The sequence below is a fragment of the Mustela nivalis genome (genome assembly GCF_964662115.1).
Source record: "Mustela nivalis genome assembly, chromosome: 16".
NCBI lineage: Eukaryota > Metazoa > Chordata > Mammalia > Carnivora > Mustelidae > Mustela > Mustela nivalis.
In genome coordinates this window covers 11,065,599-11,089,637 of record NC_139035.1, presented here as the reverse complement: position 1 = coordinate 11,089,637, position 24,039 = coordinate 11,065,599, and the positions used below count along the sequence as shown (strand labels likewise).

Sequence of the window (24,039 nt, the reverse complement as noted above, 5' to 3'; positions counted from 1 at the left end):
GCGTATTACTGGAGACTTTCTGAAATCTCTGTCATTTGAGGGGTTCTCATTTTCGGGTTGCCTTTTTTCCACCATCCCTCTTCCATGAAGAGTTGTTTTAATATGCTTATTAACCAAGATTATTTGCCATCAGTCGAATACCTCTTTTCAACTAATGTATGCTACCAAGAATTAGATTTGACTTTTGCTCTGGCTTGTAGAGAACACTTCTAAGTCCTCTAATTTTCTGCATTTCCAGGGCACATTTTAGATTCTATTGAGAAGCACTTCTGTCCCTTTGCTTAATTGCTGTTGACCTTACTCTTTCATTATTCTCTGATTTTTACCTAAATAGTGAATACTGCTTGCTTTCTAAGTATATGAATGATTAAGGATTAAGGGGATGGAATTATCTCTCGAATAGCTTTTCCAGAGTTTTAAGCCTACATCCTTGTTTTTTACCAACTGTTATGAGAGATTCTTTTCTTGTTTGTGTATCTGTTAATAAAGGGATGTGTATTTATTACTTAAATTTAGGAAGCCTGCAGACTAAACAGTATCATGCAGTTATAGTAAAATAATGTGGATGACCTTAGGTATTGTTAGGATGTTTTGGAAAGATTACTGATTTTCATAACTCTTAAAAATCTTTAGATGATGCTGTGCAGTTGTCCAGGTTGTACTACAACTACCCTGTAATTCAGAACTACTACACCAGTCGTCGACAGAAGTGTGAGCGTCTGGCAAGGTACCTTCCAGAATTTTCCAAAACCTCTTAGAAGTTATTTTTGTAAGAAGTCATCTCTTTCTCAGAACAGAATTCATGAGGCTACAGAAAGATGAAATGGGTAGAATTCTCAAGTGACAGAATTTGTTACTAGCATTATTATAGTTGTAACATTTGCATGTTTGCCTAGATCTGTTACACCTCATTTGATAATTTGAGTGTGGCTACTCAGTATTTCCTAATTAAGAGTTGTTACCACAGTTGATTTATTAGAAGAGATTCTGTCATTTAAGCATGTATTTTTCCTGAGGATTCTTATTTATACTTTTTAAAGATTTTATTTGTTTATTTGACAGACAGAGATCACAAGTAGGCAGAGAGGCAGGCAGAGAGAGAGGAAGGGAGGCAGGCTCCCTGCTGAGCAGAGAGCCCAATGCAGGGCTCGGTCCCAGGACCCTGGAATCATGACCTGAGCTGAAGGCAGAGGCTTTACCATCTGAGCCACCCAGGCACCCCCTGAGGACTCTTATTTACTTATTTATTTTTATGAACATATAATGTATTTTTATAGACGTAGAGATCTGTGACTCGCCAGGTTTACACACTTCACAGCACTCACCATAGCACATACCCTCCCCAATGTCCATAACCCCACTACCGTCTCCCAGCCTCCTTCTCCTCAGCAACCCTGTTTGTTTTATGAGATTAAGAGTCTGAGGATTCTTATTTAGAAAATGACTAAAGGCTCCCAATTCATCAGAAAGCCACAAAGCATACCTTCAGTTAGGCTTTTTATGTTCTTTCCATTAACAGTTGCTTTTCAGGCCCTTCAACCACTGTGTTCCTGTTCTCTTTGTCTTATTTCCTTTATTTTTCCTTTTTAATATACATGAATGTTACTCTCATTGGTTCCTTTGAAATAATGAAGCAGAGGTAATAGAACAAAGAGCAGGGATTATATAGTCTTGTTCCTCGGGTGGGAGTGACGCTTGCAGCACAGCATGCAACGTTGACAGTGGTGGTTCATGAACATGGACATCAGGTGTGTTGTCAGAATCCCCCAGAAATCAGTCCTCAGAAGGCCATGCTGTCTATAATTTGGTATGTGGCAAGTTTGGGGTCCGGTCCTTTAGAAGAAATAATCTCGGAGCCTAGGCACCGAGGTGGGAGATTGATTAGGAATATTACATTTATTTAATTTTTAAAGATTTTATTTATTTGAGAGAGAGTGCACACTTGAGCAGAAGGAGGAGGAGAGAAGGACTGTGAAGCTGACTCCCCGCTGAGTGCAGAGCCCGCCGTGGGGCTCCATCTCACGACCCTCAGATCGTGATCCCAGCTGAGCTACCCGGGCGCCCCATCAGGCATATTTTAAAATCCTAGATCTGTTAGTTCCTAGATCTAATTCTAGATCTGTGTCCCTGAATGGCTTTGCTACGTATTTCTAATCCTGCTTGTCACGTAAGTCTCGCAGGCCATGTAAATAAAGGTGGAGTGGTCGGTGCGGTGCTGACTGTCAGGGGGAAAGCTCAGGAAGGAGGAACTGCCACCCACCGGGCGGTTGTAGATGAGGCAGGGACAGGTTCTGCTGCCCACTGCAGGCGCTTGGGATAGGTTTTTAAAGGAATCGCTGGGTCAGAAGACTCAGGTGGTGAAAGGGAACTCATAGCCCTTTGACTGAACTGCTAGGTGTTTATACCCGACTGGCTGCCGTGCTCTTGGGCAGTTTGCTCTGGGTGGTAGAAGCAAGCTCAGGCATCTGGCGGCTGGACCGCGCTCTCCCCCGGGGAGCCTGTGTGCACCAGGTTCCTGGCGACCAAGCCCGAGGCCTCTGCATCTAATTCTTGTTGGTGACTGGACTTCACGTGGTGCCAAATGGGGTCCTGTTCTCAACTCTCTTCTCCTTTGGATTGTGGGGATCACAAGAGTTTGGAATAAACATGAATGGCGAATAATCCTGAATGTTGCCCGTTTTGCAGAGGGAAATGGAATCCCGATTGCCTGATGATTGACGAAATGGTATCTCAGTTGGGAGAAGGCGTTGAGAAGTTGTGGAAGCGGGATGAAGGAGGCACAGGAAAATACCCTCCATCTAGTCTGCACGTACGTTTCTGGCCACGTGCTCCCCCTGAAGACTCTGCGGTTGCTGGGGGTATTGTTCCCACCCGGCACGGGCTTGGGAGAATCAGGAAGTGTGAATGGGTGAACATATAAAAAACACACTGAATTTTTTATCCCTTTTACAGGCACTGCTTGACATATACCTATTGGATGACGTCACTGAAATAAGCAAACATGCTGTTGTATCCTTTAAACACTGTCAATTCCTGTATTACATTCATCATAAAATTTGAGAGTAATAGGAACCTCAAACGTCTAATCCAATCTCAGCTGCACGTTTGCAGTTTTTTTGAAGGAAGGTTAACCCAGGGTCTGTTGTTTGGGTTCGGATGGTCTATGGCAAACCTGAAACTATGCAGAATTTTGTTTTAATTTTCTGGGGTTAGGATCCACAGCTGTCATCAGATTCTCGTGTGTGTGTGTGTGTGTGTGTGTGTGTGTGTGTGTTGGACATCATCAGAGTTACCAACACACCAACAGCAATTCTGAAACATTGCTGGCCAAATGGTCTTCTTTTCCTTTCTTTTGTGTTTTTTTTTTTTTTTTTTAAGATTTTATGTATTTGTCAGAGAGAGAGCGCACAAGCATGAGTGGCAGGCTCCTCACTGAGCAGGGAGCCCAATACAGGACTCAATCCCAGGACCCTGAGCTCATGACCTGAGCCAAAGGCAGAGGCTTAACCTACTGAACCACTCAGGCATCAAATGACCTTTCTTAATGAGGTTAATTTATGTGTTCAATACGAATACATAATAAGTTAGTTTAATATTATGTTAGGCCTCGGGTCTGAACCCAGTCTTATTTGCAGTAGTATTTTTGTGCTGATGTCAGTTTCTGAGTTTAAAAATGTGTAGTCCAGGGAGGGGTGGCTCAGTCGATAAAGCGTTTGCCTTTGGCTCGGGTCATGGTTCCAGGGTCCTAGGAACGAGTCCTGCATTAGGCTTCTTGCTCAGCGGGGAGTTTGCTTCTCTCTCTCTGTCAAATAAATAAATAAAATCTTTTTTTTTTTAATGTGTAGTTCCATTCATAAATTGTAAGTTACATGATGTGTTTGCTTTAGCTTTTGGCTTTTGTTGATAACTGGAATTTTGTCTGTACCTCTGCTGCTTCAGTGCTAATAAGCTACTGACTTCATGAGGAAAGTGGGCTTTTGTTAATCTCTTTTGCAGTGGTACTTAATACTGAGTGTGAATTTGTGAATTTGCATCTAGAACTGGCTGCACAGTTATTTAATAACACTGCCACACCAGGATATCTGTTTAGGTTTCGGAATCCTGAAAGCAGTCTCTTTAAGCCTCTGCTGCTATAGTCTCTCGATCCCTAATACAAGTAGATATGTAGGAGATTTTCTTCTTGTTATTGTCCTTAATTCTCTTTTTTAAAGACCATTTATTTGTTGCTCGATATTATGTATTCCTTCCCAAACAAAGCAGATACTTGCATTGAGTCATTTCCCACTGCTTTTGCCATTCCTTGGGGCCAGGTGAAACTTATTCAAGGCTTTTGGCTGATAGATCATAATGACTATACGGTAAGTCTGTTCGCTGAGAATGTAAGCTTTCATCAGCTGTTAGAATTTCAGAAAGAAGTACGTAGCTGGATTAACTGTGATATTAAAGATATGACTCAGTCTACTTCTGGAGTAATTTACGGACTCAGTTCAGTCCATACCTTTATCAAGCAGTGTCCTCGGCAATGAGAATACCAAGATGCAACACTTTAGGACCTCAGGGCCCACAAGGTCTAAAGAAGGAAATAAGTAGTAAACAATTACAAGTGGTGCAGATTCAGCCATTGTTTTGTTAGAGACCCGCTTGGTGTGTTGCCATAGAAGGCAGGACTTGGTATTGATGTGTGACCTTGGTGGCAGAAAGATTTTACATCAGATCTCAAGCAGGCCTCAGAAGAATGGGGCTTTTGATAGGCTTTTATTTAAAATAAAATGTACCTTGGATTAAAGTAGAACTTGACAGGTTATGTTTAAACTGTTGTTTGTGGCTGTAGTGTCCCCTGTCTTTTTAAAGGCTAGGTGTTTTTGTCCAAGTGCAGCACATTTTATGTGCATGTAGCATTTTTTGTGTTCTCTTTGCAGAGTGGCTTGGATCTTCTGTTCCACCCAGCTACTGTAAAACCTGTGTCATGGCAACACTCAAAGATTATTGAAGCCTTCATGAGTCAGGGGGAGCACAGACAAGCCCTCCGATACATTCAGACAATGAAGCCCACGGTGTCCAGCGGTGAGGATGTTACCCTTCACCTCACCGTTTTGCTTTCCAATAAGTAAGTACATGTTTTGAAAACACCGTTGAAGCCTTGATCATATATGTTAATAAAATGGAATTGATGAGACTGTCATATAAAATACTTTGCTTTGGTTGCATTTACATCCTGTTCTTAGGATTCTTCATTGTCAACGTTAAGAAGAATATAAAAAACCTTTTATCTTAGAATAGGATGAAGAAGGAGGACTCTTGAGTAAAAGGGGAAGCCAAACTGAGCTTCATTCAGAATTCTCTCTCTTGCTAAATGGCAATGTGGGCATCTCCCCTGTGGTCAGTTGAGGTTTGGGGGGGGAGCCAAAGATACAAAGGGAAGGATAAAGCCCTATTGAGTTGTAAAATCAGGTTTTGTATCTTAAATACATGAACCAAACGGATTTGAGCAGGTGGGGATTTGAGTAGGTCCTGTCTTTACATTGTTCCTTTTCTTCCCTTTGCCAGTGTTAGTGCTCTCTAATCAGCATGCTATAGATCCGTTCATATTATAGCTGTATATGTATATTGCTGTAGTTACTTGTTTATGTGACAACTATGGCAAGTTAAAGGCATGATTGGAAATACAGTTGTCTGGTAATTTGGGTTTTCTTGTTAACCATATGATTTGGGGAAATTGCTTGGAGCTGTTACTTCCTATGAGATTGTAACTGTTTTATACAACTCACTTTTTTTTATCAGTTCTGTTGGTTGGTCATTTTTATATTTTTAGAAATTCATTTCTTCACTCACCCCAGATTGTTTATGAACCAAATGCTACTTCAGTATCCGCATTTGGAAAGTTTAAGCTTTCTTTGTTCTCAATGTATTTCTGAGAGGAGAGGGTTGAATCTCTAAATTTCAGGTAGAAGAGGAGTTCTGTAGTATGGTAATGGGTTGATTAGATAGGTAGGACACTGCTAGTGTCCTCGAAAGGAATAAGTTAGGAAGTACTTGTTGAAGTGAAATAACTTGAATTAGCCACAAACGTTTGGCTAGCCGAATAAATCTGGAATGAACGTAAGGGCAAGACAAAATTTAAAGAAGCTGGCGGCGATAGAGGTTTAAAAAAATGGGTTAAGAGTCCCAGTACTGAGTAGTCAGGCAGCATGTAAATTATTTTCAGTTGCATAAAAGCTGTTCAGTCTACTGACTTGAAAGAGGTTGTCCTTAACCACTAATGCTGACATCGAAAAAACAGATGTTGGAATCTTGGAAAAACACCTTTGAAAGGTTGCTTGTTTTCCTCTGCGATCCTTGTTATCTGTTATCCTTCAGTTCATTCACAACACATTTTTGTGGTTTGCTGGGTAGATCCTGATGAAGTTCTAGAACCTAGGTGAGGTTCGGTGGGCAGGAAGAGCATATGAAAACTCCCGTTGAAACCTCCCTTCTCCTCCCCTTCCCCCAACCGCGGGGTATATAACATGCTGACCCTCACAACCCCGGGCAGCAGCTCTTCCTGCCCACGGGTCCTGTCCCCGTGCTTTAATAAACCACCATTTTGCACCAAAGATGTCTCAAGAATTCTTTCTTGGTCGTCGGCTCTGGACCTCAGCCCACCGAACCTCACCTAGGTTCTAGAACTTCATCAAGTAGTGGAGTATGAGGGCTTTCTTATTTTTAAAATTTACGTCCATGTTGGCAGTGGAACAGGCTTTCTTGAAGTTGGAGATAGTGTTGTCTCCTGCTAGAGGGGAAATGGAAAAATACATTATCATTTGCCCTTTGCCTTCAAGTATACTCTCCTGGTAGATTAATATTCGATAAGTCATAATCTTACTCTTACTACATTTGCTCAATTAGGAGTGGACCTCATACTTTGAATTGGAAAATTTCCATGGACTGGTGGATGGAGGGTTAGGAATTAGGGTTGGTTTTTCTTTTGTTTTGTTTTTAATTTTCAATAGTAAAATACTTACATGCTTCCAAAAGGTTCAGGAGGATACACAGTGAATTTCCAGCCTGCTACGCTGCTTCTTGGTACCCATCAGTGTTAATAATTTCTAGTGGTGGACCTATGTAAGCAAGTGCATGTATGTTTCTTCCCCCTCCTACTTAAACTCCCACCCCACCTTTTTGAAAGCACTTGCTAGCATTTAATGAACCTCCCTCTGTGTGGCTTCAAGCTACTAGGATGCAGGCCCCAGCCCCGCCATCACACACACCCTTCATGATGACGGGCTGTTTGGGGAGCGTTCCTTTCCCCAAAGCTTTGTAGTAGTCCCATCACAGCACATTAGTGATGGGAGCAGCTCCAGGCTCATTTCTAGCAGCATTTACCCTACCACCTCCCCCTACCACCCCTACAGAAACAGTGCTACAATATAAACAGCACACTCTATGTCTTGCTACAGTGTACTTTTTCCTGTTTAATTTGGACTTGATATCTTGATAGGACAAAGAGACTTTCCTTACTTTTGACAGTTACGTAGTAGTTCCTTGTGATGTGCTGTGTCAGTATTTATCGAACCAGCTGGCCTCAGCGAACATTTAGATATTTTTCAGTCTGTTGCTATTTTAACCATTGCTGTGAGTAACCATACATTTTACACAGGTGCAGATTTCGTTTGTAAGACATAAAATCCTAAAAGTGGAACTACTGGGGGAAGGGACATTTGATAGCTCACGGCACACTGCCCTCTGGTGGGTGAAAGTGGTAACAGAGTAACGGGTTTCATCTCACCAAAATAATAAGAGAATGCACCTTTTCATAAAGCTGCTATTTCCTGCTTGTGACCTGCCTTTTGTTTTTGTGTGTGTTGTTGAGATTATTCTTCCTAACATGTTAGAGCTTTTTGTGTGTTAGGGATAGTAATCATAGGGTTTTTTTTCCCCTCTTGTTTGTCATTTGTCTTTTTACTTTGTTTTAGAATGGATTTTGTTATGTTGAAAATCATGAAATCAGAATTATCAGTATTTTCATTTGACTTTTGTGTTTGTTTTTTCACTTTAATGTCATTTTTTGTTTTTAGTTCTTTTCATGGTATCTGCTACCACTTTTGTGGTTTTTCTTTTATCATTTAGGTATTGATTTATCTGAAATATATTTTGGTAAAAGCATTTTAAAAGAATACACTGTATTCAGTGTATACAGAAATAGAATAGTATGGTGAAGGTTCCATATACCAGTCTTACATTGGATTCTACAAATAGATTATGTCCTACCTACTTCAACTTTATGTTCATATGGTTTATTTTTAATTTATGTTGATATACTTATTCATTCTTCTTGTTTATTTTTCTGTCTATAAAAATGTGCTCATTTTAATACTCCCATATTTTTTAGGCAGGAAAAAATTTACCCCCCTAAGACACTCAGGTGTATAACAATCATACTCTCCTCCCTGTCCTGGTATGGGGTGAAATACAAGGCAGTTTTAGATTTTTAGGGAATACCTGTAAATTTGTTAGTTATCTGGGTTCGTATCCTTTGTAAGTCCTGCAGAGTATGTTAAAATATTCTGGTCCCCAAACAAGAAAATGAACAGTTGGCCCTGCCTGGCCCGTCAGCACAGGGAGCCCTTTTCTTCCCTGAGGAACTTTATATCCACAGGAAGCCTGGCTCGGTGCTGTGCGAGTTATTCTTCCATGTATTTCCATGCTGAATATTAATCGACGTGACTTAGTTCACATATTCTGTGTTTCTTATATGTGTTTTGGTTATTTATTAACAAGTTTTTATGTCAGTATTTGTGACTATTTCAATAACCACAGCTAAAGCTTTTTTATGAAGTTGTCCCTTGAAACCAAAATTATGTGTTGACTTCGAATTTGGTAAATGATGGCCTTTTTAAGAAAAATTATTTCCTGGTATTCATATGTACTTGCCATGTATTTATTCTACCTCTCACAGCCCTGAAAGTTTTCAGCCCCTCCAAAAGTTCTGACAATTTTAGTGTATATCTTTCAAGACATTTTGTTACCTATTTAAGTAAATAAGTACATAAACATGTATAGGCTTTGTTTATTGGTTAATTTTTTTACAATTATAGTCACTGCTGATACAGTTTGAAGCTTGGTTTTTTGTTTTTTCAAGAGTATGTTATGAGGAACACTGTTTGATGTCTCACTGCCCACAGAAGACAGTGTCTCATGCCCCCACATGGTGTCTGAAACTCTCTAATTTAACCCGTGTTTTCCAGTCAGCTCTTGCTTATAGATCCGTCAGAATATTCTTTGACTGAGATAAGCCCGTCAGCATCCCTTAAACACAATGGTGCCCGGGTAGGTCTTTGCTCCCTTCCCCTCCCACTGCTCTCCTGCCTGGCGTGCATCCGTAAGGGCCCGGCTTTCTCTGCCACACCACAGTGATGCTCTTCTTCTCACGCCCTTGTATGCTCTGTGCTTTCCTGTCCTGTACTCCAATAACGACCCAGAACAGCCTCACACGAAGTCTGCTCGTGAGATCAGCAGACGTCTTGATGCCGTGACGTGTGTTTAAGAAAAGCTCAGAATTCTCCAGCGTTACAAACCCAGAGTGTCACTGAAATTCTGTAGGTGGGTCGCTCGTTTGGAAAGCTTCCAACGGCTTTCCTAACACTAGGTCTCGCGGAACGCTGTTTCAGGTACATGGTGGAGGCCTGGACCTTCCTGCGGCAGCACTCCACCAGTCTGAACATTGAGCATCTCCTGACGCACACGTACAGAGTCTGCCAGGAGACAGGCCTCATGGAGGACTTGCTGAAGCTGCCTTTCACCGACCTCGAGCAGGTAACAATGCCCCAGCACGCGCTTGTCGGAAATGCAGGAGTAGGGAGTAGCTAACAAGTGTTTTGGTTCTTCCTAGGACTGCTTGGTGAGATTCTTGCAGTCCAGCACCAATGTTCGGAATCACGAATTCCTTCTAGTTCACTATCTGCAGCGTGCCAATTACGTCTCTGCCCTGAGGCTGAATCAAACTCTGAAGACCAATTTTTCGGTATATAGTGAAATGTGTTCCATTATGGGGGCCAAGAGAGTAAGGAGAAGTGGTAACTGTTGTGTGAGAGTTTCTAGCTCGGTAACCACCGAGGCTCTTCATATCCCCTTGACCTTGGAGATGCCTCGTCTGACCTTCCCTAGCACGTTGGGAACAGGACATTCTTACCTGGGTCCATTTACATCGGCCATTTCTATTTAGATAACTGCTCACAGTCCTGCCAGCCTAACCACTTCACTTAGGGGGAGCTAGAGGAGGAGGTAGAGGAGCAGTGGGAGTTACGTGGTTCGAGGAACGTGGACTTCAGGGCTCAGACAGATGCTCTTTTGTGCCGTGCTTGGAACACATTCTTGGAGCCTTGGTTCTTCCATCAGTAAAATGACAGTATCTGTTTGTGGGGATGCACACGATGTGTCAGAGGTGACCTGTCGCCCGACCCACGTAGATACTTGGTACGTGATGACCATTGTTAGTCGTGGAGAAAACTCAAGCCTGGAGGGGGGAGGGGTGGAACCCAGGACAGATGGGGACTGATAATGCAGTCAGGTGTGTGTCGGAGGTCCTTGGTTTGGAAGAATGGATATGGGAGAAGGAAGATACTGTTAGGTATTCAGAATTCTGTTTTAAATGGTAAATACATAAACATAAACATAGCACTTTTGAAGAATAAATGTTTACGGTTTATGGCATGTTTAATAGAATGACCGTGATCCTCGTTTGCGGGAGAGATCAGAGGTTCGAAATGCTATAGTAGAGCAGTATGGGAAAGTCCTTCCTAAAATCCAGCGAAGATTAGCTGTTGAGCAAGCTAAGCCTTACCACCTGTCCACATCACCAGTTCTTCGAGAAGGTAAGATTTGATTGAATACTATCATAAAAACATATCTTTGGTGAGAAAGGACATCAAGCAATTTATCTCGTGAAACTGTTGTTCTCACATTCAGCTCATTTTTGCTTTTTTTTTTTTTTTTTTTGTGGGCCGCTCTGCTCTCCCCAAATGTAAAGTTTTCTTAGAGTTTTTATAACTGATTTATTAGGGCAGAACAGAATAAAGGATCTCGTTTTATTTCGTTTGGACACTCCCGTCCACCTTTTAGAGAACATGTACAGTAAATTATCTCCACCTCTCAAAAGTCCCAAGTTTCTATTTCTGCATAGATGTTGCTGAACTAAGTATAACCTGTAACTGCTTATCTTGTGAGCCCTATGTCCTAGTCACTGATATTCATCTTCTGGTAAAATCCTGGTTTAGAAAGGAAAGTAAACCCTGAACTTGCATTCTTTGTTTTACAGTTTCTAGACCCCAACCATTATCCACTGTTACAAAGCAAGCTGCAGCAGGGGCTGTGTTAACAAGATCTGCTTTCATCAGTAATGTGTTGTCTAAAATCGGAGAGATTTGGGCATGCACTGAACCTAAAGGTGGCACCTCAGCCTCCAAGAGGTACTCTTCCCTTAACACCTTATGGTCTTGCCGCTCGGTTTTCTTTCCCTGGTATCCGAAGCAATCATGAGCCATCCAGTCTTAGAGTTTATTAGTCTGTGCAAAAAGGAAAAACTCTATGTTGACTATTTTGATTGTAGGAAAATTGTTTTGTCTTTAAAAGCAGTTATGTTTATTGTTATTTGTAAATAAGCAGAAAGGTACAAAGTAAAAAGTGAAAGCCCTCCTCTCCTACCTGATAACGCCTTTTTTATAAAGCATAGTTTAATACTCTCTGTAATACGTACTGAGAAGTTACATTTTTATTTTCTTTGTAGTCCTAAAAGAGAACCCTCTCCTCTGCCACATCCGCAAGTGCCTGAGGCATTTGTTGGAACACCAATTTTAAAAGCATCACAAAAAGCTTCTAGGTAAGACTTAGTTAAATCATTTTAAAGTCACAGTATTAGATAATAATTACACTGTCATTTTCAATTACCTTTAAAATGTTGCAGTATTTTAAATTCTTGAATGAGTTTTAATACTTTTTTAATGCTTTTAATCTTTAATTAATTAATTATTTATTTATTTATTTTAAAATAATTTGGGGAGTAGCACAGTAAATTTAGCACCAGCTGCTAGCCTGCTTAGAATTTTGGCTTAATGGTTTCAGATGCTTAGAGAAAAGAAGTGAACTTTGTTTTATTAAAAATCATGAGCAAAATAAACTGGTAACTTCTTTTAATACAATTTCCTTGTTGATTGATCCTGAGCAAAAGTTATTTTTGGAAATCGTTAACTAATTTTGGCTTATTGAAACTTCTGTATGACAGAGCCCACTAAAATGCCTTCCGTGGCTTCAGATCAGTAATACTTGTACAACTTAAACTGTAATATTAGAAAAGTAAATAAATAGTAAGTCAAACTTCTGTATCCAAGATGAAATGGTAATTGTATTTCATCTCAGAATATTGGGTAGTTGAAAAAGATGTTCATATTCTCAATAGCAGAGAACAAGTGTCTCAAAAGATGCTTATGATCGTTATAAATTTGATTGTTTACATTTTATCAACAACAAAATTATGTTATTTTTTGAAAATAAAATGATCTGAGTTTACAAGAGACTAAGGTACTCAGAATAAGTTAATAATTTACAAACGGAGTCAAAAGCTGTTTAGAGTGGGCATATTTTCAAAGCATGAGAAGGTTTTCTGTTTGGGGGGTTTGGATTTAATTAGATTGATGATGTTTTCCTTTAATTACCAGGAAGATTATTTCAAATAAAAGTCATTATTATTATCATTCTGTTTTCCTAGCAGTAGTTCCAATTTTTTCCCCACAAGTCACTTTTTCTCAGTCCCTTTGTACTTTAATAGATCTGGGGTTCAAGAAGGGAGCAATTAATAAAAGTTTTCAGACTCATGACTAATGGCCTAAGGACCTAAAGAAAAAGAAGTATAATGAGAATCCTTCAAAGCTATGATTAACTCAGATGGAAGAAAGTCAATTGAGGTGTGAATATTTATTTTTATAGAAATCATTCTGTTCCCTAATACTGTGTTTCAAACTGGTTTGCGTTAGTGGGTAGTGAGTAAACTCAATGGCTTGTGACTGGCCCATCTTTCGGTGGAATAGCCGAGGTCGCATCCCTCGGTACTGCGTACAGTAAGGCTAGTGCTGTGCTGTGCAGTGTGTGTTGTGTGTGTGTTTGATATGAAATGCATTACTAATGTATACCATGCCCAAAGATTTGTGGAAATCTTAAGATACGATGAAGTATTTAACATTTTTAAAGAGGATATAATAAAAACAAAATATCATAATCAAAAAATATTTTCTTGATAATTGTTTTAGTATAATTTAGATACATTGTCTTATAAGAATTTTGCTTTTACTCAGTAGGTACCTTTGTTGGACAGGCCCTGCTTTTGAGAAGGAGTCCTTGATAATGATTAAACATCTTGAGCAGGAATACTAGCACAGTGCAAGACAACTAACAAAATTCCAATTTGGGATAGTTCAGTATAAAAGTGAGCAAATGGTTTACAAATAACAGATTTTGAATACAAGTGAAGTAGAGAAGGAAAAGAAGAATTAGACAATAGAGAAATGTTAGTGGCCTGATGGGATATTCTTGGTTTGGTGGAAATCTCTCAAAGCTGTGCTTAGTACAGAATAAGAAGCAGTAGGATTAAGGAAATGCTTCCAGTAATATTTCCCACCGGGCACCAGGCTGGGTCTTCAGGCACCCATCTGGGCTCTGTGTTCCACTATCCCAACTGTGAAGATCTCATTTGAAGGTAGAGGATGGGACGACAAGGCACAGCCATGTGGTGTTTTTATTCCCAGGCACGGGGACATGCTGGACCTTTCTGGTCATTCTCAGCCGAACCAGAGTCATTTTAGGGAAGTAAAAATACATTGTTTGTATTGCTAGGAAATGGTCCGTAAAATAGACTATTCATTAGGAAATTGCCTATGCAAATGGCCCATTAGAAATTGTAACCTGAAAATTTCACTTTAAATTCTTTATCTGTAAGTTTTTAAACTGTTGGGACTATGCATATTTAATACAAGTTACTGATGAGGTTAGTTTTATCATTTGCATGAACTGCATCAGGACTTTATAGAAAACCAGCAGATTCTGGAGATTCCATTTTGTCATTGAACTCTTTAATTTGAAAAAATTAACTTTTTGTGTGTGTTGGTGCTCAGTCTTTTATTGCAATAAAAACCATAAAGGTAAAGCAAGCCAGTATTCATTATGTACATCACATGTAGATAAAATGAGTCTTAATGTGTTCATAAAAATGTATTTATTTTATAGTAATTATTGGTAAAAGGGCGGGGGACTAGAGCTTTCTTTTTTATCGTTATCCAGAATTCCTAATTCTTGGTTTTACTACTGAATTAATTTTCTGACTTTTTTTAAGTATGATATTAATATCCTCACTGAACTTACCCTATTTTAACAGTGAATATGGAGTCTAATGGTATACTAAATTTTTTGTGTTTTCACTGTCGCCTGGATCTTTTTGTGTACATGTGTGCGTGCTGTGCTTACAGGCCACTGGATCTGGTCGTCCATCCTGTGCGCCAGCCTTGTCAGCGTTTGGGGTTTATTCAGCAAACCCCCAAAAGATCTCCTGTATACCTAGCATCCAGTTCATTGTTGAAAGGATCACATCACAGTCCCTCTAGGACTGTAGAACTACATGTGCTTGAAACTCCTTTTGTGGTGAAGGTGAGTATTATATACCTCGTGTTCATAGTAAAGCTAGGAAGTTCTCACTTGTCACACAGCAGGGAGAAATAAGCTATCTCTGATATCTCTGGATAACTGACAGCTTTAAGCCTTTGTGGGGTGGGGGGAGTACCTTTTTTTTTAATCTTCTTAAATAAGCTTCTTATAAATAAATAAGCTTAAAATAGCTTCTGTGCTAACTATTGTTACTCTGGTAAATCAGGATTCTCATAAGTCATCCATCAGTTACTGGTGGACTTATGTGATGAAATTGTATTTCTTATAAAACATTCTTAAAGTCAGGCTTATCATTTTGTATTAATTTGCTGTAATTAAGCTTGGTTTTTTTTTTTTTTTTTTTTTTAATTTTTTAAAGATTTTTATTTATTTGACAGACAGAGATCGCAAGTAGGCGGAGAGTCAGGCAGAGAGAAGCAGGCTCCCTGCTGAGCAGAGAGCCCGATGCGGGGCTCGATCCCAGGACCCTGAGATCATGACCCGAGCCAAAGGCAGAGGCTTTAACCCACTGAGCCACCCAGGCGCCCCAAGCTTGGTTTTTTTATACACATACTGTCCTTTCTCTTCACCTAACTAAAGTTTTGTAGGGACCCATTAAATAATTGATCTCTGCACCTTTATTAACGTATAAAACTGGGAATAACCAAGACCTTAAGAGTGATTGTGGGTGTAGTTTTGTGTTTTGTAGCCTTAGGTATAGAAATCTCTTGGGTAGAATTTTGTATTTTCTTTCCAGCAATCTATAATAAAACCTTTAACTGATGTGTTTATTAGAGTTGAGTATATAGGCACCATTGTGACTCAGTTGGCCTTCTCTATCCTTAATGTAAGTGGCTTTTACAAATACTAATGGTGGAATTCTATTCGTTTGTTGCAGAGAGCGAAAACTTTGGCCATGTCAGTTACTTCTTCTGGATTTGCCGAGTTCACTCCTCAGTCCATCTTAAGGTCTGGACTTCGAACACCACCTTTACCCTCTCCCTCTCTGTCACCTGGAAGATCCGTTACCCCTCCTTCACGACTTAAGGAAACTAGAATTTCATTTATGGAAGAAAGCGTGGCCACAAAACGGACTCCTGGAGTAAGTTTGACAATATTTAGAACAAATTAAGACTATATTAGTATTTACAAGTAAAAAGATAAATCGATTTGCAGGGGGTGGGGAGAGAAAGAGCATGAGCCAGAGGAGGGGCAGAGGGAGAGGTGGACTCCCCACTGAGCAGGGAGCCTGACTTGGGGCTCTGTCCCAGGACCCTGAGATTATGACCTGACGGAGACAGATGCTTAACTGACTGAGCCACCCTGGTGCCCCAGATAAATCAATATGCTTATAGATATTTAAATACAATCTCATAGATAGGCATGAAATCAGAAATCACTGGTTCAGAAAAAATCTCCTGGCACTGACTAGCCAAGCCAGACCCATCATTTACAACTGAAGTTTTAAAATAGGGCCCAGAAGACCAAGTAAATTGCCTATAATCAAATGGCTAATTGGTGGCAGAAGTGGGACTATAGTCAAGATCTCCTAATTGCTTTTTTTTTTTTTTTTTTAAGATTTTATTTATTTGACAGACGGAGATCACAAGTAGGCAGAGAGAGAGGAAGGGAAACAGGCTCCCTGCTAAGCAGAAAGCCCCGTGTGGGGCTCAATCCCAGGACCCTGGGATCATGACCTGAGCAGCTTTAACCCACTGAGCCACCCAGGAGCCCCTCTTTTCTTTTTTTTTTTTTTTTTAAGATTTTTATTTTTTATTTGACAGGTAGAGAGCACAAGTAGGCAGAGCAGCAGGCAGAGGAAAAGGGAGAAGTGGGCTCTCCATTGAGCAGGGAGCCCAATGCGGTGCTCAACCCCTGGACCCTGGGATCATGACCTGAGCCAAAGACATATGCTTAACCAACTGAACCACCCAGGCGCCCCAAGACCTCCTCATTTCTTAGTCTATGTGTTTTGTTTTGTTTTGTTTTTACCTTATATTGTGTTGCCTGTCTTATTACTATGTTCTTAATTGGGTGTCTCTTGAGACAGTATGTAGTCAGAGTTCCATTGTGGGTTAATAGGAAACCATTTAGTGGTAGTGGGTTGTCTTGCCTATTTTGTGTTTGAGTCTTTGAGAAATACCGTTTTATTCCCAATCAGGGAAACATTAACAACCATTAACTTTCATGTATCTGGAGAGAATGGATTTATAATAAGTGAGTTTTGACTGAGAAGAGAATCTAGAGAAATACCAAACATGAAAAGGTTGTAAGTAATCAGTTACTATTGATTGGAGATGGAGAGCTTAGACTCGACTGATTTCTCCTAGTAAATTATTTTTTTCGAAACCTTTTACTTGACAGGGTACAGATGACAGTAGGACGAAACTGTCTGTTACTACACCTCTCCATAAATGTGGAGGTCCAGCAAAAAGCGAATGGCTAAAGAACAAAGCCAAGACAACAGCCTTTTCCCTGAGTAGTCCTGAAAAGGACCATCAGGAAGTAGAATTAAGGTCCCAGGACACCCCTTCCCAGAGTTTGGAGAAACTGGATATGAGCCAAGAGAGTAGCGGAGCCTCCACCAGGTCAGACCAGACGACCTTGGAGTATCAGGATGCACCTTCCCCGGGAGACTTGGAAGACAGTTTCGTGGCCCTGAGGCCAAGGCACTCTTCCACAGAACTCATTATCAACTTAACTGAAGCGACTGAGAAGGACAGTGATAAAGATGTGCTTGAATCCGAAACGAGTCCTCCAGACCTGGAGAAAGAAACGGGTAAGAACTCCTTTCTAGATATTTAAAAAATGTGTAGTAGAAGTCTTCCCACCGTGCACAAAGCTTCAGGATTAAATAATTACACAATCCCAGTGTACTATATTCTAGACGCAATGCATACATCTGCCTTAAGGCCCTCTCTTACAGCTGTAAGAAGTAATAATACTGACTCTACAGTCTAGGCTGTTGTTATAGTTTCTGACTTGTCCAGCAACCTCAACTTTGTGGAAGGCTGCTCAGAAACCAGATCCATCATTCTCTTCATCATCCCTAATTCCAGAATAATCACTAGACAATCAAACCAGATACCCAGAGGCCCATGAATTTAGAATCTTTGTGTTTACTTCTATATCAAAAAGATTTTGAGCTCCTAATGTCTGTGGAGAACCGGCGAGCCCCCCAGCGAGTGTGCTCCGTGTTGGGGAGCCTGCCGCTGACTGCAAGTAATTTAGAGCCTAGGGGACTAGCTATATAAACAAACGAGCACTTACAGTGTAGCTGGAAAAACACTCCGGTAGGAGGCAAGGAAGGGGCCAGGGAGGCACCAGAGAGCGGGGAGAGACTTGGCCTAGAATCAGATCAGAAAATTCAGTCCGTTTTTTGTTTTGTAGCCCTGCACAGGTTTAATAAGCATATTTAAGGGTAACTCCTAACTTAGAATCTACAAAACTAAATCACTTCAATAAGTATCTTTATCATACTGGTTTCTTTAGGCCTGTGAGGTCTCTATGTAATAAACACAATCGTTATTGCTCTAAGAGCCTAGGACTCATGAACAGCCTCTGTCTACAAGTGTACATCAGTCCAGATGTGCTCTAAAACAGTTCAATGATAAAACGGAGGAGAATGTTCATGACTTTATCTTCATTGATGATTCCTAAAAAGAGGAGGCAATCTCAAATAGAAACTTTTTATTGTTTTCATGGGGGGTTATATAGCACAAACTATAGGATAAAATAGGCTAGAATTGCATCTCAGCTACTTAGTAGGCCTGGGATAGTGTATCTGTGTGCTTCTGTGTTCTCATCTGTAAAATGAGGATAATAGTCCTCCCCACTTTGGTTGTCGAGGACTGAGTCGACCTATGTATAGCATCATATATTGGGCCCCGACTGAGAGAAGTGGTAGGGTACAGGGGGTTCCCAGACTGGGCTCAGACTATTAGAAGGACCTATTGCCATTCTGAGGCCAACAGAGTAAACCTAAAAGTACAAAAAAGCAGATCCAGCAGCTTGTTACAAGTAATCATCCAGGGAAGATCCTGAGTACTCGGTAACATTTGGCAGAAGTGGTTGTGACTGTTGCTCATGCATGATTTGTAGGCACTGTCGCCGATCTGGAGACGAAGGACCTCTTGATTGAAGAGGAGGTACCCGCAAACCTCTGTCCCTTGCACCCCATTCCAGGAGGTGAAACTTCCCTCTGTGCTCCGCCAGCCCACGACGGGTAAGCTAGTAGGGCAGGCTTCACGTGTGCACAGAGTGTGACGAAGTGGTGAGCCGGTAGCTTCGTATTCCACGCGTAGAGGAGCTTTTATTATATTTAGTTTTATTTTATTTTAGTGGGCATTCCTACTTTGGTAGTGGTTTCTGTTACAAAGGACCTTCATTTGTATGAGCATGTGTTACAGAGTAGTTGCTGTGAAGTTTTAGATTGATGCTAGACATTTCTGGAACATACAGTCGTGATGAAGTAAGGCAGATCTCCTATATTCTTTGGGGATCGTGTTTCTGATGAAGCCGTGCATTCCTCTGGCCCCTCCTGGGTTCAGTGGTTTCGGGTAGATGAGGTGAGTCTCCTGCAGCACCAAGGTGGAATGCGGGGGCCGTGGCTTGGAGGCAGTTTTGCTCCCTGCCATTTGGTGAATACAAGATTCCAGCAAAGGTTTTCATTTGCAATGACTGCTTGAACTGTTATGCTCCTGGTTGGTTTTATTCAGTGTCTGTACATTCAGGCACTGTACTGGGCCATATGAGGTCTGCCAGCCTGAGGCCAGGTCCCAAACGGTTTATGATCTGCAGCAAGGTCATAGATCTTAGGTCAAGATCATAGGGCAGCTTGTGTTAGACTATAAACCACTACATCATTCCTTTCCTGAAAGTCAGCTGAGCTCATCAGTGAGGTGACTGACGGCCCCTCTGGCAAAACCCCCTCCTCCCGTTGCAAGGCTGGATGCCTTGTGCCTTGGCACTGGGGGCAGTGCTGTTGGAGAGGATTCAGAAAAGTTGCAGCTTTGATTATTATGTAGTCGTAAGGGTGATTTACTGAGGTTAATCCATATATAACACGGTCCTTTAAGATACCCTAAGTGGTTCAGTGCTTTGTAAGTCCTGAGGGGGTTCACACCCACCCACAGAAATCACTGTTGTAATAGTCACGTCTCACACACTGACCTCCATTATGTGCTTCCCTTCTGAGAAGACAAATCCTGATTAGCTGGTTGGAATCTTCGCCAGGCCTCCAGAGAAAAAGTGGGAGGAAACAATATTATAAAAGCATTATGTAGATTGATGATTTAATTCTAATGTTTCTTGAATTTTAATGAAAATACTTTTGGCAATGGGGTTGACAGAGAATTGCAACAAATTGCAAAGCAGAGAGTAATCACCTGACAACAAACGTTGTGGTTCCTGGTAATCTAGGTAAATAGTCACCATCGTGACAAGCCTAGGTCCTTTTAAAATGTAAATGTATTAGTTGTTGCTTCTTGGTTATCCTAACATCATGAAACAGATATAAGTCTTAAAAATACATCTCTAAGGGCATCTGCCTTCAGCTCAGGTCATGATCTCAAGGTCCTGGGATTGAGCCCCTCATCAAGCTCCCTGCTCAGTGGAGAGTCTACTTCTTCCTCTTCTTTCCCTCTCCCTGCACATCTATAAATTGGGTATATATTCCAAATGTATGTTTTTTTCTTGATTTTACTTTATAATTTTATTTGTCCCATTTTTAAAAAACGAGCATGCTTTTATTAGGTTTTGGGAAAGGGTCTGTTCAGAATAGGAGGGGATTACTGTGCCCATATTTCCAGAACTTATTTACACGAAGTGGCTTAATGCAGGTACCACTGGTCTCCTACTGTGAGTCTTTTTTCATACTCTTTCCAGATAATACTAAAATATTGAACCTCATTTTACTGAGTATATAGGAAATACTCCATAATATCTGAAGACTTAAGAATGTGCCCACAGAAAATTAAAAACTGGCATAAGTGTAATCTATATTGACGAGCATTTTAAAACAATTTTATTTGTAGTTTAAGGCCATGCATATTAGAAAGTGTGAATACCAAATACAGTTTTATTCACTTACAAATGTTATAGTGTTAATCAAAATGAACTTGGGTGGTATTAAGTTCTCCAAACTTTGATTTTTTATTACCAAAAATGACAGGTAGCAGAGAGAGTGGGGTTAGAGCAGGGAAGAGCAGGTGGATCTTCTCAAACACTAACGCATGTGTTTCTGTTTCTAAAGGAAAATCCTTACCCTGAAATCCCAGGTACCAGTTTTAGACGAAGGACTAGTATCCATTGAGACCTGCACCTCTACAGTTAGAGCAGGTAATAATCAATGTGTATATTATTTTGACTTTAGAATTACTTCATTTTAGGGGTACCTGAATGGCTCAGTTGGTTGAACATCTGACTCTTGATTTCGGCTCAGGTCATGACTTCAAGGTCATGGGATAGACCTCCCTTGTCAACTTCCAACTCCCTCTTCCACTCTGGCTCACGCATGAGCACATGCGCGCACCCTCTCACTCTTGCTCTCGCTCTATCCCCCATGCTCCCCCCAAATAACCCCCAAATAACCAAAAAAAGAATAATTTCAGTTTTAGGGTTTTATGTGATATAGAATATATATAGATATATAGATATCTATATCTATATCTATATATATTCTATATCACAGATATTCTATATCTATATAGATAGATCTATCTATATATTCTATAAGAATAGAACATAGAATAAGAATATTTTAAGTGTTCTATTCTTATAGAATACATATATTCTATAAGAATAGAACACATAAAACACTAAAACTGAAATTATTCTCAGTTCTTTCTCTTCAATCAGGTTCTGTAGCTATAAGTAACCTTGTGTTCTAGGGAGATATATCCACTATCAGAGCACTGAGTTGCTTGTAAGGCACTCGGAGGTCTAATAGTAGACGTCTTAGAATGGTTTTTGTGGACATATTTTCCTTTAGAACATTAAAGAAGAGTAAAATTAATTACCAGTCCCCAGCCAGATGGCATATCGGCTTTTCGATCTTCTGGGACTCCGAAAGCTACATGGGGCAACTTCTGTTTTTTAACTGAAGACCAAGATTGGTTTTTTATTAGTAGAAAAAATAATTACAAACAACTGCATTTACTCTAGGGAAATTAACAAATATGTAGAGTTCATTTGACTTTTTTTTTTTTAATCTAGTGACCTTTTTTTTTTTTCTTCGTGTTAACACTGATAATTGGAAGGTAAAGTGTGTGTTTTCCCATTCCTCTTTGCCACACGGACAGGTGAAAAACTTTCTTCATTTTGTTTTATAAGCTGTTTTTGTATATTATGGATACTAGCCCCATTATCTGTTAAAAGCATGCAAATGTTTTTTCCTAGGGTTTTTTTTTTTTTTTTTGGTAACTTTTGACTCTTTTTTAACTTACGGGGGTTCTTGGGTGGCTCAATCTGTGGCCTTATGGATACTTTCTGCCAAAAGAGAACTACCTAGTCCTTTTCCCTTTTCACAGTGAGATATGGCCCAGACTGCAGGTCCCTTTTGCTATTGTACACCTGCTCAGCGAGGGTAACTGCTGGCCACTTGTCAGTCCCCTGATAACCATGATTTCCGGGTTCAGTGAATAGGGAACAAACATTTGAGCTCCTCTAAGCAATTGTTCTCATACTGAAGTTTCGCAGTAAGGGTGGGAATTATACCTAAGTTAAAGAAAAAAGCCACTATTGTCATTTTTAAATGTAAAACTTACCTTCATGTGTTTGTAGAAAGCAGATACATATTGTTTAAACTGAATGGATACTGAAGATATGGGTTTAATATGTAAACCCTTGTAGGCTTTTTCCCTGTAAGAAGTTAGAAACTATTGGGCAGTAGGACAGATTTTCAAGGAAATGTTCTCAAGTGCAATATGTCCTGTGCCTTTCTCTTGCTTCTCAAACAGTGTATGTGTGTGTGTATTTTTCTTTCAGCTGTGGCCGATGTGCACAGTGATAGCAGAGACTCTGGACTTGCTGCTCCTGAAAGTCCTGGGGTCTCTGACCATAAGCGTGACCAGGAAATAACACTGAACTTGCAGCAAGAGCACAAAGTAGAACTTGATGTCCTGAAAGCAAGTGTTGACTTAGCGGAAGAAAAACCTCCCGTTTCTGATGCTCCTCCTGATCCTCAAGAAATTCATGTAAAAAACTAATTTTTTACTTCGTTGTTAGTTTTGGTTTAGTTAGGTTTCAAACCATAGTTTAAACCTAATGTATTCACTTATTTTGACTGCTGTATAAAAACCTCTTTATAATGTCCATTAGAAGAAAGCATGTAAATATTTTGTGGAATATAAAAGAACACATCCTTTAAGTGAGAAGAGTGTTTTTCGTGAGAATCAAAAAGTTATGTTAAAGAAGTCAGAATTGTAACCATTCATTTCTGCTTAGTATCTGATTCAAATGACAGTTCTTTTAGCCATGAGAAAACAGATACTGGCTACTGCAGAGACCAGAATGACAGCGAAACTATTCAGAGCATTTGAAAATAACTGAATACAGTTCAAGAGGATTGTTCCCCCATGCAGACTAGTAGGAGAGTGCTCAATAGCTGGCTGGGTTTAACTTCTATAACATGAGAAGGGATTTCTTTTCTTTCTTTCTTTTTTCCTTTTCTTTTTTTGTACTTAATATGACTTACGGTTTCTCAAAATTCCACCACATTTCTTTTAATATCAACAGGCAACTATATATGATAAGTGAATGTAAGATTCTTAAAAAAAAAAAACAAAAAAAACCTCTTCTAATTTATAGAAATGTGATTGTATAGTATTTGGAAAGTTTCTTAAATCATAAAAATGTCATGGTTGTCCATATTCATTTTCATGAGTATTCTCACTGTAAAATGGATGGATAAAGTCCCTATTCCTTCAGCTGGGAAGCTAATAAAAATTGTGGGCGTGGTATGAGTGAGAATCCTCATTTCTGGGTATTTCCAGTCTTCATCTCACTGAATGTGGGGGGAGTGGGAAAATGTCATTGTCTAGGTGGGCGGTAATGTTCTACCTTCTTGGTCAGGAGATCTCTCTGTTACTCTCTACCTCCTCCTTTTTCTCCCCCTCCCTTACCAAAAGGTAAATGCAAGGACCATTCCTTCTTCCACCAAACCCTTGCAGGAGAGGTACTGAACTTGAAAGCCTTAGGAATTTCATGGTTTATGCAGCCCCAGCAAAGGGAAGAGGATTGAGTCTAGCCCAAGGGAGCTTATGTAGGTGAATTCTTCTTCAACCTTATGGGGATGATGCTGTTTAGAAAAAGTGTGGTTAGTTAGGGAATTTGGGGATTACCATTAAAACAATTTGGGGATTGTCTTTTTCTCCA

General features: G+C 40.1%; 1 protein-coding gene across 16 annotated transcripts in view; it reads left to right on the top strand.

Annotated features, from left to right (window-relative positions):
- The window catches only part of AHCTF1 (AT-hook containing transcription factor 1), an 82,576-nt gene that overhangs the window by 48,179 nt on the left and 10,358 nt on the right, over positions 1 to 24,039 (top strand). For all 16 annotated transcript variants that reach the window (XM_082702340.1, XM_082702333.1, XM_082702344.1 and 13 more), the window contains 16 exons: positions 634 to 727; positions 2,686 to 2,809; positions 2,953 to 3,009; positions 4,212 to 4,358; positions 4,920 to 5,107; positions 9,648 to 9,792; positions 9,869 to 10,000; positions 10,700 to 10,850; positions 11,294 to 11,444; positions 11,762 to 11,854; positions 14,490 to 14,667; positions 15,563 to 15,766; positions 17,029 to 17,443; positions 18,766 to 18,889; positions 20,918 to 21,003; positions 22,651 to 22,859. In XM_082702340.1, coding sequence (XP_082558466.1) covers positions 634 to 727; positions 2,686 to 2,809; positions 2,953 to 3,009; positions 4,212 to 4,358; positions 4,920 to 5,107; positions 9,648 to 9,792; positions 9,869 to 10,000; positions 10,700 to 10,850; positions 11,294 to 11,444; positions 11,762 to 11,854; positions 14,490 to 14,667; positions 15,563 to 15,766; positions 17,029 to 17,443; positions 18,766 to 18,889; positions 20,918 to 21,003; positions 22,651 to 22,859 — 2,498 coding nt within the window. The remainder of the gene's footprint in view (positions 1 to 633; positions 728 to 2,685; positions 2,810 to 2,952; positions 3,010 to 4,211; positions 4,359 to 4,919; positions 5,108 to 9,647; positions 9,793 to 9,868; positions 10,001 to 10,699; positions 10,851 to 11,293; positions 11,445 to 11,761; positions 11,855 to 14,489; positions 14,668 to 15,562; positions 15,767 to 17,028; positions 17,444 to 18,765; positions 18,890 to 20,917; positions 21,004 to 22,650; positions 22,860 to 24,039) is intronic.